Source organism: Ictalurus furcatus, chromosome 17, assembly GCF_023375685.1.
Source record: "Ictalurus furcatus strain D&B chromosome 17, Billie_1.0, whole genome shotgun sequence".
In the NCBI taxonomy this organism is placed as follows: domain Eukaryota; kingdom Metazoa; phylum Chordata; class Actinopteri; order Siluriformes; family Ictaluridae; genus Ictalurus; species Ictalurus furcatus.
Genome location: NC_071271.1, coordinates 6741106 through 6755863, shown reverse-complemented (window position 1 = coordinate 6755863; position 14758 = coordinate 6741106). Strand labels below are relative to the sequence as shown.

The 14758-nt window shown below is 37.7% G+C and overlaps 1 protein-coding gene across 1 annotated transcript; it reads right to left on the bottom strand.

The window, feature by feature from the left end:
* Positions 1–2167: 2167 nt before the first annotated feature.
* gdpd1 (glycerophosphodiester phosphodiesterase domain containing 1) lies at positions 2168–14443 on the bottom strand. Its single transcript, XM_053647359.1, has 10 exons — positions 13973–14443; positions 13512–13554; positions 13203–13338; positions 13005–13050; positions 10700–10821; positions 10480–10569; positions 9121–9254; positions 5463–5522; positions 5159–5210; positions 2168–5023 (listed from the first exon to the last, which is right to left on the bottom strand). Exons 1-10 carry the CDS (start codon positions 14106–14108, stop codon positions 4889–4891), a joined length of 954 nt encoding a protein of 317 aa, XP_053503334.1. The 5' UTR covers positions 14109–14443; the 3' UTR covers positions 2168–4888.
* Between the last annotated feature and the right edge of the window lie 315 nt (positions 14444–14758).

The following is a 14758-nucleotide window of genomic DNA, read 5'->3' as shown; positions in this document are numbered from 1 at the left end:
ATGATTTTATGGTAAGGCTTTGTGTGTGCTTGTGTGCATGTGCTGAAGACGGTATACAGTAGTTAAAACACTGTCCCGGGCAGTTAGGAAGGTGAAACTACACTTAAGTCTTCAATATTCCTTGGTTTGTTTGTCATCAGACTAATATCAAAATATATCACATCCTGATGAATACGAGATCAACTGAAACACACCTAAAAGGTTTTTGTATGCAAAAGAACAGCTTAAATTAAGGCGCTTTTTTAAAATTTTTTTATTTATACACCATGGCTGTGCTACTAGTTACTTATCCATCAAATGATAGTAGCAGAGTTCAGTTTCACTTGCTTTTTACATAAATTAAATCGGAGTGTGGTCCATCCAATTTGAACCCCTACTTAACTGCTACAAATTTTTTTTTTTTTAATCAGACGAGACAGAACTATGGAGACTACCAATATTTCCCTCAGAAGTGTTAAATTACTGGAATTAAAACCTCCACATGACTAAAATTACAAACTAGGAGCCCAATTGGAACTAGCAGGTTACACACACACTGCCTGCCAGGTGGTGTTAGGTTACCTAGGTACATGTAACCATTGCTCTGACCTTTGTCCATTTCTGAGCACAAACGTGCCTGTTAATCAGAACAGTAATCAGTCTTGCTACAAGACAGCAAATGCACATAAATCTTGAAACACTCAATTAGAGCGACAGTTCTGTTTACCATGAACGTAATTATGGGCTTGCAATCCCCAAGGACATGGGGAGTGGCACACTTCTTCAAACATGTCCAAAATAACTATCTTTAGGAATAATAACACAATATTGTTTTGCAATCACTATCAGTTCATTCATATGACCTGAGAATAATATGAATTTAGTTATAATAAAAATAATTTCTTATTTTATGTTGTTTATGTAAAGAATAAAACCCAACATGCTGTTATAGAAAAATAATCAACAATGGGATGATGTTTCCACCCCCAAAATGCATTATTTTCCAATAACAGTACTTCCTGAAATGTGTGACATGTCCACTGTAAAAGTCCCTGTGAATGAGTGGTTACTATATGAACGCTAATGTATTAGAACATGTGCGTTAATAATGATAATGTGTCTTTATTAGTCACATATACATTACAGCAGAAATTATTTTTTCACATATCCCAGCATGTTAGGAAGCTGGGGTCAGAGCAGGGTCAGCCATGATGCAGCACCCACCTCTGGAGCAGAGAGGGTTAAGGGCCTTGCTCAAAGGCCCAACAGTGGCAGCTAGGCAGTGCTGGGGCTTGAACCCCCGACCTTCTGATCAGTAACCGCTCTGGGTTCAAGCCCCCTTAACCACCAAAGCCACCCAAATGTAAACCTGATTTGCCTTGCGGCCAGCACTACTGTCAGAGCTCCTGTTATAGAAAATTAATCAACACCTTCTAACCAATCAGATTTGAGAATTCAACAGCCCTGTGGTAGAAGTAAGAAACAGAACTCAATGGGGTGTGTTGCTGTATAGGAAAATAAACACAACAGTAATAGTGTCGTGCCATTACAGTTATCCTCCCTGAGGTGGATTATTTACAATTATTTAACAGTATGTGCCATGTGGCTGCTTTATTCCTCTTACACCACAGCAATTTACCAGTGATTACATTTCAAAGTTTTTATTAATGATCTACATTACGCTTTTTAACTGTTTACAGTTACATTTAATGTTGTGGAACATCTGAAAGACAATTTACCAAGTCAGTAGTGTTATCACACACACTACTGACACAATAACATACAGTTATCCTATTTCACTAAATAAACCCCGCTAGTTTTTAAAATTGTATTGTTGTGTGATCTTTTGTGTTTTAATGTGTTGTACTGTATGCATTTACTTTATTGTAGGCTGCTTATTGTTATTTAAAATACGTTTGTATTGCACGATAGACTACTCCTAAGATGTACGTACATGTATAAAGATAAATGTTAATCGATACAGATCCAAGAGTACGATGGAATCTTCTTTTTGTTCGGTGCTGATGTTTCACTGGAGTTTTAAAAGACTGTGATGAATATACTGTACAGCTAGGTTATATCCTAGGAATTTAACTAAACAAATTACCTACAGCCAAGGTACAAAAATACAACTATGACAAAATGGTTTAAAAATAGATATGACCTAATCTAATGCTGTATTCATAACTTAATTTACCCTGCAGTCGAATGTTATTCTATTACGCTTTACTGTCAGCGCTCAACATCCAGTGAAATGATCCTCAGAAAAGGAAAATTAAAAAAAATAAAATAAAATAATAACCTATTTGTGGTCTTAACGCTCTATTCTATAGGTGGCGCAAAATCTCCACAAAATCTCAAGGTTGCTGTGCAATTTAACTGCCTTCATTCAAAAGATCACTGATAAAAGATTTACAAATCACTACTGATTTATACTGACCTGATAAATAAATTAAAAAAGCACATAATAAAGGCAGTATTGGGGAGTGGGGAAACACAGTCACTGTTAAATTACCACAGTATATACACAAACACAAAGTACAAAAGAACAAACACAATGAGAAATCAGCCATTTAAAAAATATACTGTTTTAAAATATATTCAGCATTGAGCTCATTGTTTACATCTATATTTAACTGACATGATCAGAAATGAAAAAGTTCATACAGTAAATAATCTTCAGTTATTATATAATTGACACTGGCCTAACAATTATCCCAACGTCTTGCTAAAGCTTCCAAGACAGCTTTTTATAAAATTACTTTCCTGGCATGTTATCACATTCATTACATCATATAATATAAAGGTAATAAGATAGGGGGGCAAAGTGGCTTAGCGGGTAGTACGTTTGCTTTGTACCTCAAGGGCTGGGGGTTCGATTCCCGCGGCCGCCCCACGTGCATGGAGTTTGCATGTTCTGCTTGCTTCAAGGGTTTCCAATTATGCCCTGCGATGGGTGGCACTCTGTCCAGGTTGCCCCCTGCCCTGTGCACTGAGTCCCCTGGGATAGGCTCCAGGCTCCCCACGACCCTATGTAGGACAAGCGGTACAGAAGATGGATGGCTGGATAAAGTATAAGATTGCACTGAAATCTATCTAAAACCTATGGCTTTTAAATAAACATTTTTACGACACAGAAAATGGTCTACAGCATCATTATATGTCTATCTTTTCATATATTAAAGGAATGTTCCATCATTTTCTCAACATAACCTCCATCTACCTTAACTTTACTGCACGTGCAATTACCCCAGACAGAAATTCTGACATGTCCTTGTACTGAGAAAGGAACCAAACAAACAAAACAAAAAAAAAAAAAAAAAAAAACACACCACACACCCTATTTATTCTAAATTCAATTATAAAAGGAAGTCAAAGGTACCAATGGGAAAAAGTACAAAGTTGTTGGCGCAAACAAAAAAAAAAGTATTGAGCTTGTTGCAAAATATATTTTGATAGAACCCTTTAATAAATTCTGCTGTCAAATTTCTTGTAAATTAAACTCTATATTTTATAGATGGTTCTACTTTTTTGGCAGGGAATAATTAATGATTTGTTTGCCACTGTAAACATGGATGTGCCTTATCTTCTGTCTATCAGAATAACTTATTACTTCATTGCTTTGGTGTTGATTGTCCGTCACATCCTATGCTGATCATTGTTAACGTGTAGAAGTTGTAGTTTTCAATGTGCGTTATTTAGTAGCATATTTGAAATGTTAACAAAACGCTGAGGATTCCTTTAATCCACGTGATCATCACACAGCTGAAAATCAAAACAGGCAGTTATGTGCTTGACCACTCCACTGCAATTTTATGAACTATATGGAGTTATTTACTGCCTCTGAAAAATGCATACATCACTGCGGCAATTAAATACTTTCACAAGCTAAAGATAATGAACAACTGAAAAAGAAAGTGCTATTGCTTGAGATAACCCTACAGTACCAAAATATCATCTATCACGGATTTGTGATAAGACATGCTTATAGACTAAAGCATTTATTTGTAAACGTAAGAGGCATACTACTTAGTGGTCATTTGTTGCTAAGCAACGTATTGTATTACTGGCTGCATCTGAGTGACGGACTGCATGAGAGGTTCAGTGCTGGCACGTTGCTGCGTCAACCATGTGCCCGAGCTGCCCTGTATCATAAATACTGCTTCTGCTCTTGATGACTTCTCTTCGCCGTTCAGAAGAGTTAATAGTAATCAGTATCACTTTGGACACTCGCGGCACAAAGACTGTAGAGTGGAGCAGAAAACAGATTTGTTATTTCAACCTCAATGGTATGACCTTTGAATTATGCACTGAAGATGATGAAATATTTAGTATTTTGCTGCTCCAGGTTCACATTCATAAGCAGCTTCATTAAATTCAAACTCCGCTGTGAAATGGAAATTGTATCAGATTGCAATGCTTTCTGGGTAAGTTCTGTTAGGGTGAATTAATGAGACTGTATTATAAATCAGTAGTAAAACTAGGCCTGTGTAATATATCATCATATGTCCCTCTACTCTTGTAATATATTTTTGCCTCTAGGCTTTAATTAAAAAAATAATAATTAAAAAAAAAAAAAAAAAAAAACATTTCTATACTAATGTAATAACACGCTTCACCCAATTTTTTTATGATAACTATCTGGCTCTTCTATGGATAATGTGTGCTACTGTTTTCAAAAAGAGATCTATTATGGGCAAAAATATATAGTTATTATTTTGTTAAATTATTAATAAGTAATTAATTACTAAAAAGTGGTAAGCACTCTCCTATCAGCCTCTTCCGTTACTTCACACATACAAATGCTGTTGTGTAAAAAAAAGACTACAGGATATTCTGACCAAGCCACACAGAAAGGTGAAAAAATAGAGTAGAAAATGAATAAAGTCAGCCGTTCTCTCTTCACAAGTTATTTGTATGTAGAAGGGACGTTATTCTCCATGAACTCTTTGAGCTTGGTGGGGTAGTCAGTCATCACGCCGGTGGCCCCGAGGTTAAACGCGCGTTTAAAGTCTTCCTCATCGTTCAGCACCCACAAATAGATCTGTGTTAAAAAAAAAAACACCACAACAACAACACAACAAATGTGTGATTTCATCAGCTGAGTTAATGTATGTTTAACATCTCTTTGAATAAAATTTGCTGGGTTTTTGTCTCTGCTTCATTGCAGAATGCTCACCTGTATTCCACGAGCTGATAGATGGTCAAACAGAGCTTTTCTCATGAGGAGGCTGATGAAGAAAATAGAACCAAACCCCCGTCAAAAAAAATTATTTAGTACAACAGTGTGTGTGTGTGTGTGTGTGTGTGTGTGTGTGTGTGTGTGTGAGTGAGAGAGAGAGACAGAGAACGACAAAGGAAGCGACACAGACAGAGAGACACAGACAGAGAGAGAACTGAAAACATCAGCTGAAATAAATTTCAGGTCATTACCTTACCTAACCAGGCAGGCTCTGTAAATATTTTGCTGAACTTGAACTTACGTGTCTGCCAACCAAGTGATGAAGCGTTCACGCCGTGTCATCTTCCTGGAGTCTCGGAGTCTAAAGAGAAACGTTTCCATTAACAGCAGTACAAGACCTCACGCTTCAACAGTTCATTGCTTGTTGATTAGAACATCGAAACACACTGCGTTCTCACTGAGCAGGAAGCACAGCATGACTCCAATACCTTCTATTACCCAACATCATCTGGGTACCCAACACTTGTGCTGTAGTTCATCAAGTTCATCAGTGGGGGGTTTAAAATGTCCGGGATTTTAGAGTCAGGGTTGGGGAGGCTACTTTGAAAGTGTAGGTTTTCAAGCTACTCGTAGTTTGAAGTAATTAAGCTACAGTCGCGCTACCCTTTTAAAAAACTAGTTCGCTACACTACAAGTTACTAACAAAAAATAGCTAATTACACTGAAGCCACACTGAAATGGGCAACATTTTTAATATGTCATGATATTCGAATCAGCTTATGAATAACTGTGTATAGGTTTGCATAAAGAAATTAAACAAAATTGAAAGATAATTCATAATTATGACTGAGTCTTTTTTATTTATAGACCATCCAAAGATACAATTAATACTCAAACTGTGTATTACACTGAAAGTGAGAGATTTAAGTGAGGGTGTATGTCAAATTCAAGCTCAAAGCGAGATTTTAAATAATGTATAATTATAAAGGCTGTCGATTGATTTAAAAAAATTAACTAATTGATGGCACAATTTGTTGTGATTAATCGCGATTAATCGTTTACTTTTTAAGACTGAAGTTTGTAATGATGGATATTTAAATGTAGCTTCACCAATCACTACTTATTTTGTCCAATTATAACGGTGCCCTTCATTGCATATCTACGATGCCCACTGGCTTCACGGGAATTAAGAGCATTGTATCTCACATTATCAGTGCATGCCGTGGGATTTATTTTATGTTCTGAATACCACAGTCTGATTGTTATCACAATATAATTATTAGTTCGGTCAAAATCAACGCATTCTTTTTTGCGATTCATTTGAAATATTGACTTGGGACGGCGTGTGTGCCACCACACTAAACCACCCTGGTTAAAGACTGATAAGGATATGGAAGGCGTTTTAGGCAGAGAGTTTCACTTTTAAAAGTTGCTGACAGATCTTTGGAGAAAACAAAAGTAACATGCACAGTTTTCAAAGCTGAATTTAATTACCACAAAGCAAAACACCATACCGAAACCATCTCTACCGGGCCTCGCCAATCTGTATTACAGGAGTGCGGTGCTCGTATCTGTGTGAAGTTGCCCCACCCCACCCAACGCAAAACGTTGGCAAAATAGTCTCAATTGTTTGTGCTTCGTTTGTGCTGGTTTGTGCCGTAAAATTTTTCGTTTGTGCTGTTTCGGTTCTGGAGATATTAAAATAATATTTATAGGTCATTCTGGGGTCACTCAGCCCCCCCCACACGCTCCAAATTCACTCCAAATAGTCTCAGTTGTATGTGCTTCGTGCCGATAAAAGTTTCATTTGTGCTGCTTCCGTTTATAAAATATTAGATATTGAATTACAGGTGCAAACCTCCTCGGTGTGAGCACCCTTTTAGAGTCGAATTGCCAAAGACTTTTTCAAGACAAATCATATCATTTGTTCAATAAACAATTCTCTTCACTTCATTCACTGGTCTCTCATGATTGAACTTTTCATTTATTTACAAGGAGAATCATCTGCTACACTTCACTGCCACCACTAGGTGTAAGTGACACTTCTGTTCAAGATGCTCTTGTGGAAATTAGTGTTGTTAGTATAGGAAAAGTCGATATAGTTACTAAATCAAAATTCTGGCCAGTGTAAGTACAATGTTTTAACACTGTTAGTTACAATATTATTAGATAACATCAATCATAAATGGTACGACATTCAAGAGAGCTAAGATTGTCAACATCGGGCTTGGTGGTGTTTGCACTCAAGTCTTGGTTTGAAGACAGATAGTGGCTTGTCAGTATTAAGTGTTTTTAAGTCTTTAAAAAGGTACATTATTTGCGTTAAACGATGTTTGACAGTACACAAGTAAAATTATTTTGGCTTAATTCTTAATTCATTGTGTCAGTTAAGTCATTAAGTTTCGACATACACACACAAAATTTTAATGTATGTGTGTGTGTGTATATATATATATATATATATATATATATATACACACACATATACACACACACACACACACACACACACATATATACATACACACACACACACACACACATCACTCACACATCACTCACACACACAGCCTATGTATGTATAAACACAGAGCTACAGCAAACAGATTATGGTGAATGTATTTATTTATGACAGTCGCAAAAACTAAGCTTTTATCTGCACAAACGATTGAGACAATTTGGGGTGAATTTGGAGCAAGTGGGGGGGCCGAGTGACCCTAGAATGACCTATAAATATTCTTTTAATATCTCCAAATCCGAAGCAGCACAAACATAGCACAAACAAACGAGTCTATTTGGAGTGAACTTGGAGCATGTGGGGGGCTGGTGACGTCACCGCACCATAATTCAATGTCTAATATTTTAAAAACGGAAGCAGCACCAATGAAACTTTTATCGGCACAAACCAGCACAAACGAAGGACAAACGATTGAGACTATCTGGAGTGAATTTAGAGTGTGTGGGGGCTGAGTGACCCCAGAATGACCTATAAATATTCTTTTAATATCTCCAGAACTGAAGCAGCACAAACGAAAATTTTCACGGCACAAACCAGCACAAACAACTGAGACTATTTTGCCGACGTTTTGCGCAGGGGCCAACTTCACGCAGGTGGTGCTCGTGGGTTATATTAGTGCATATATAAGAAATTATTGCCTTCTAAGCTCATTTTAATGTCCTAGTTTTGAAATTCAACTGGAACTTTAACAGAGGCCTGGGTTTAGTTATTATTTCTGTTAACGCATATAAGAAATATGCCTTTCAAGCCGACAGTCAATTTTGAGGGCCTTGATGGTTTTATTAGAAATCTGTTGTTCGCAGAAGAGAATCTGCTTTCCAAGTTAAAAAAAAAAAAACAAAAAAAAAACAAACAAACAAAAAAAAAAGCTATTAATAGTAGTATTTAAATTGAAATATACTTCCTTTGTGTTGATTCTACATTCATTCTGTGATCTTACATTGCTACACGCTTGAAAAAGTAATCTTTACTGGAAAAACTACACTATTTTTTAAAGTAACAGAGCTAATGTCATGCTACTGAAAAAATTTAGTTAGTAGCATCACTACTTTTAGGTAACTACTCCCCAATACGGTTTAGAATCCCTAAGGTTTTATGTAAAACCAAACAGTGTTTCCCTATCAGAAATGTTTTCAAGTAAACCATTTGTAGGGAGCTAAGAACCTTTCTTTATACTTCAGCTATTTATATGGCTTAGAAAATGAATTATCATCATTATTCGTATTCGTAGTAATTTTATTAATAGTAATTTTGTTAATAATGTAAACAAATGTTTTAGGATTGAAAATAAGAGACCTCATTTTCTGTGTGGGACAGCTATTCATTTAAAAAAAAAAAAAGCAACGTTAGAAAATAATCAATCATTAATACTAAATGTGAGAATGTATGTAGTATATTAGATTATAGACAAAAATACATAAATGTTTGACATGTTACTCACTTGAAAGTAATAGAAGGCATGGGGATTTCCAAGAACTGCTCCTTAAGGGGTACAAAGGGGAGAAGGCCGGTGTAGAAAAGCCCCATGAGGAGCAGCACTCTGCGTAAACTGAACAGCAGTGGGATCCGAGGGTTCTACCACAGAAAGAGGAAAACAGCAACCTAAAGCTGTTACTACGATAAATATGTAGGAATTATGAAATAGAAAAATAATGTAATGTAAAGTCATGGGAAAAAGAAAGCACCCCTCAATTAATTCTGTTTTTATTTATCAGGGCCTAAATAACAATTGTGTGATCCTGACTGTCTGTAAACAAATAACCTCAGGTGTCAAACACAAAAGATTTCAATATGTAGTCATTTTCCCCAAAAAGTAAACATACGTTCAGAAGCCTGGTGGAAAAAAAAAATAAGTACACCCAAAATCTTCCAAAATCATTAGGCGTGTAATTAGCAGCTGTGTGTTTCTAATGAAATGCATAAGATTAATCAATCATCAAGAAGTGCGACTCCCTCTAGAAGAGCAGACCTTTTGGCAGTTTTGTGTTTTGGAGCACTCAGGCGTGTGTCTACATCATGCCAAGCAAAAAAGAACATCAGCCATGACCTCAGAGAAGCAATTGTTGCTGCTCATCAATCTGGGAAGGGTTATAAGGCTGTCTCCAAACAATTTGTAATTCACCATTCTGCAGCCACAGGATCTGGGAAACTTGCAGTCATTGAGACAACGATGAACTCCACTTTAAACCAGAATATTCTTGAGACAAATGGCCATCTGTCCAGCAGCTTAAGCTGGGCCGAAATTGGCTCATGCTACAGCACGATGATCCCGAGCACACCAGCAAATCGACATCTCAGTGGTAAAAGAAGAAAATCATGAAGGTGTTGGAATGGGCAAGTCAAAGTCCAGACCTCAACTCCATTGAGATGCTGTGGTGGGATCTTAAGAGAGCTGTGCATAAACAAATGCCCTCAAACATCAAAGAACTGAAGCAATGATGTAAAGCTTCTCCAAAACAATGTGAGAGACTGATATACTCCTACAGAAAACATCTACTTCAAGTTATTGTTGTTAAAGGTGGTTTTACATGTTACTGGATTATATGGTGTACTTATTTGTTCCTCACCTTTTTTCCAAATGTTGGTTCACTTTTTGGAAAAAATGACTACATACTGAAATCTGTTGCTTTTTTTTTTTTTGCTGTCACCTGAAATTGATTGTTTATAGAAGTTGGTGAGGAAAATCCAATTGTTATTTTGACCTTAATAAAAATAAAAACAGAATTGAAGGACGGTGTACTTTCTTATTCCCCCCATGACTATATAAGAATAAAGTCGAACCTACAGCCATGGCTCTTACCTCTTTGTAGCATTTCTGAACTATCTGGTCACTGGAGTTACCCCATACAGTCAGCTGCTCCCGATCATATTTAACGACCAGCTCAGAGACCTTCAGGAACAAGCCAGCATAATCTAGTCAATACCTGTCCTGATTAGCCATTCGTCAACATATGTCTTATCTGTGATGTTGCAAGAGTGGTTTGCAATGGTGTAAAGCACTGCAGTGAAGTAGCACAGACCTTCCTGATGAGTGTGTCATCATTGACTTTGATGTCAACGTTAATGGGGGTCTTGGGGAAAGCCTCAAATACGTCTCTCAGCAGAGGGATGTTTTTATCATCACCTCCTTCGACAAAACACTCTGTATAGACACATGGAGCGAGCATTCGACATACAGGCTAATATGATACAGCACCCTCCAGAATTTTTGGCCCTCTTCATAAAATAAAAAACAAAATCATAAAAAATAAATAAATAAATAAATAAATAAATAAAGATTATACACAATAATTCAAGTTTTCCACTTAAACAAAAGGAGAAACTGTTGATTTAAAAAAAAAACCCACTTTATTAGAACTATTGTTTAAATAGTACTTTCTCTCAGAAACGTGAGAATTATTGACAACTCTAATGAATATTCTAAGAAATGCAAACAAAACATATGAAAACATGAGCTCCCCATGAACTCTGCTGTTCCCTTTAACCATATCCTGTTTTAATTTGGGGTCACACAAACAATTGTCTAAAATTATCCCCAAAACAAGTCAAAGAACACAGAAGAGACAGATGACTGTTGACCTGCACAAATCAGGTAACAGATGTAAAAATATATTTTTAAAAAGTTTAAAATACCATTCACCACATTTACAGCCAAAAACTCACATGTCTTGATGAAGGAGGAGAAAAAAAGGAAAGAAGAAGAAGAAAAAAAAAAAAAGAACCCAAATATCACAGTTTAAGGATTGCACAATTTAGCTGAATCTTGTGGTTGTCAATGGATCATTGATGCTTTGTAGACAGTGGGTCAGGGGCTTTTGTGAAGACATGACATCATAAATTCTACCAAGTACCAGGATATTTCAGCCCAAAATTTGGTTTCCTCTACCAGGAGGTTCAGAGTTGGACATAGATAGAGCTTTCAACAAGATGATGAGCCAAACATACAGTGAGGTCTATAAATATTTCGACATTGTTATTTTAGTCGTCTCCCACAGTATACTGGAGTTCAAATTAAATAACGAATATGAGCACAACGTGAAACTTTCGTTTGAGGGTATTTACAGTAGAAAGTGTACATTTTTAAGGCAATGAAGTGGAATGTTACAATGCCCAAGTCAATCACCTGCTCTGAATCCAACTGAGTGTGCATTTTACTTGCTGAAAGCAAAATACCCCAAGAACAAGCAGGAACTGAAGACAGCTGCAGTAAAGGCCTGGAAGAGCCTCACCAGGGGAGAAACTCAGCAGCTGGTGGTTCCAGACTTCAGTCAGTCATTGACTGCAAAGGATTTGCAATCAAGTATTAAAAAAATTTCAATAAACTTCATTCATGATCATGTTAGTTTGGACGCAAACACCCTCAGATTAAAAGCTGAAAGTCATATTCATTATTTAAATTGAAACTCCTATATAATATGGTAGACAGCTAAAATAGCAATAAATTTGTCAGTGTCCATATGTTTATGGACCCGACTGTACTTGAATTGAAGTCCACATGCACAAACCTAAAAATATAAAGAAGCTTAAAATGTTATGCACTTTCTACAAGTGTCTCCAACCTCTTTAGACATTATGCGTTATAGGCAGAGACTTCCTAGTGCTTCTTCTCTCCAGGGCAGGGGTCAAAAATATCAATCCTAAGGGTGCGGATAAGTTTGAAACCAGTAGTAAAATTCAGTAGTGCATTAACCGCTTGCAAATCTTGTACAAATCTCCATTCATCACATTGTAGGTTTTTTTGTGTTTTTTTTTTTTTTTTGCTTCTCACACTGGAAATATTGGAATGCGCACTGACGAATCAGGACAGGGGACAATGACCCCTGCTTTTAGTAGTGAATTAAATACTGGCCTAATTCCCTCAATAGCTTCTGATTTAAGAGGGTGTTGAGATTGTCCGGGCCTAAAGTCAGATTTGGGCGTGATCACAACTGCTGGTGCACTTCTAATCAGGCCTACGTCACGTTTCCCTTGGGCCCACAGCCCGAGAGGCACCTTCTTCAATTGTGGGTGTCGGGCTTGTCCCAAGGTTGAATAGTAAACCAGTAGTAAATAATGCAGTATCTAAAAAAAATTGAGTTTCGAACAAAAACATTGAAATAAAACTATTTATGGAGGGTGGTAATAATTCTGGGCGCTGTAATTTTGTACTACCAAAAAAAAAAAAAAAGTATGTCAGTGGATCAGTGCCAACACATTATAAATACATGCGTATCTAAGCCAGTCACACTAACGCACATGTCTGGAACAGTAAGTGGGCTGTTACATATCTTACTCGGCCGAGACCACAGGAGGATTAAAACGGCTGCTGAAGGCCAGACCACTCACCTCGCTTGAAAGTCACACCAAGTTTACACAAATAAGGTGGAAGATCCTAAAGAAACACACACACACACACACACACACACACACACACACACAAATACAACATACTGCATAAGCACGTATGTGTAATGAAATGGCAATGCAAAAAAATGTATTGCAATATTCACAGGTGTAAATACAGGATAGAACCCGTCCACTCACGGCATACGCAACATCGGAAATGTTGGCGCTAACTCCGGTCGACCTCTTCAGGTTGGAGTCATGCAACACCACCACCTGCTCGTCCTTGGTCAAATGACAGTCCAGCTCCAGCATGTCAGTGCCAAGCTGTACAGCACTGTGGAGGAGGAGGAGGAGACAGGATACAGGAGGAACGGAAATTGGGAATGCATGGTTCAGCTACTCAGAAAAGGCAGGTATGATAGAAAAACACAGGAGCCTTGAAGATCACTAAAAAGGTGTTCTTAAGCATGCATGCAACCAATTAATGCGAGCGGCGAGAAAACGCACTGCCTGAAGGCTGCCATGGTGTTCTCCAGGTTCTCACCTGCACCTGTGTCCAGGGACAGAAGATCAACACACACACACAGACACACACACACACCTCATGAGCTGGGAAGTGAGCAGGAGTTATCAGAAAGGGAATTGCATCACAGTATCAATGTAAGCAAATGGGTTAAAGGTCTTATGACGGTTTAACAATGTCAGGGATTTTCAAAAGCACCACAGGTCCATAGTTCACTATAATATTACAAAATGAGAGCATTGATTTAAAAAAATAGAATAAATAATAATAATAATAATAATAATAATAATGAAATAGAAACACATTTTTAACCGGATATGGATTCTTTTCGTCAGAATGACCGAGCGTACCAGGGTGTATACTGTATATTGAGAAATTAACGCACAGAAAAGACATTTAACCAAATAAAATGGAAAATAATAGCAAAACCGAACAGCAGCCTCACCGCCCCGGTGTGAGATGTGGCGGCTGCGGAACGTCTCGCGCTTCTTACGATGCAGCAACGACGGACATTTCAGCAACAAGGCGGATGTGAGCACATAGCCGGTAACCGTAGATAAAACATACACCGCGACACTCATAGCTCTAATTACTTATAATGAGGAATAAACTGGCTAAAAGTGAAATAAACACCGCGCGTGAGAGCGAACCAAGGCTTCGCTAAGCTAACAACTCCGTTTAGGTTTCTTGCTAGCTCAGAGGCTAAACACCGGCCGGCAAACTGCTCACACCGCCGCTGGAGGACTTCACCTCGAGCTGTCACCGAACAAAGCTGACATAAACTTCATACACTTCCTAATTATTCAGCCAGTAAAGCCTTTCTTTCGCTTTAACCATCACTGTTATTAATCCATTCAGACTTTCCTCGTCTACACGCAACAGAAAACTATAAACCGTCATGCTTAGGACAAATCCCCAGCTCTCAGGGATGTTTTCTTCTATGCGCACTCTGATTGGTTGCGCAGAAATGACACTGCGGTCACTGATTGGCTGAAACGTTTGACGGCGCACCAGCCAATCAGCAGCGCAGATTTTAAGCCTTTTAACGCACACCTATTATGGTTTCGAAACGTGCCTATTCCCGCCTCCCCAGTGTCAAAAACGACTCGTTAAATGATCTATTCGAAAGGATTCATTTTAAACTCTTCCTTTCGGAGAGCATACTCTGCTCTGATTGGTCAGATGTCCCAGTTTGTTGTGATTGGTCTACCGCTGTCAGCGTTCATCCAGT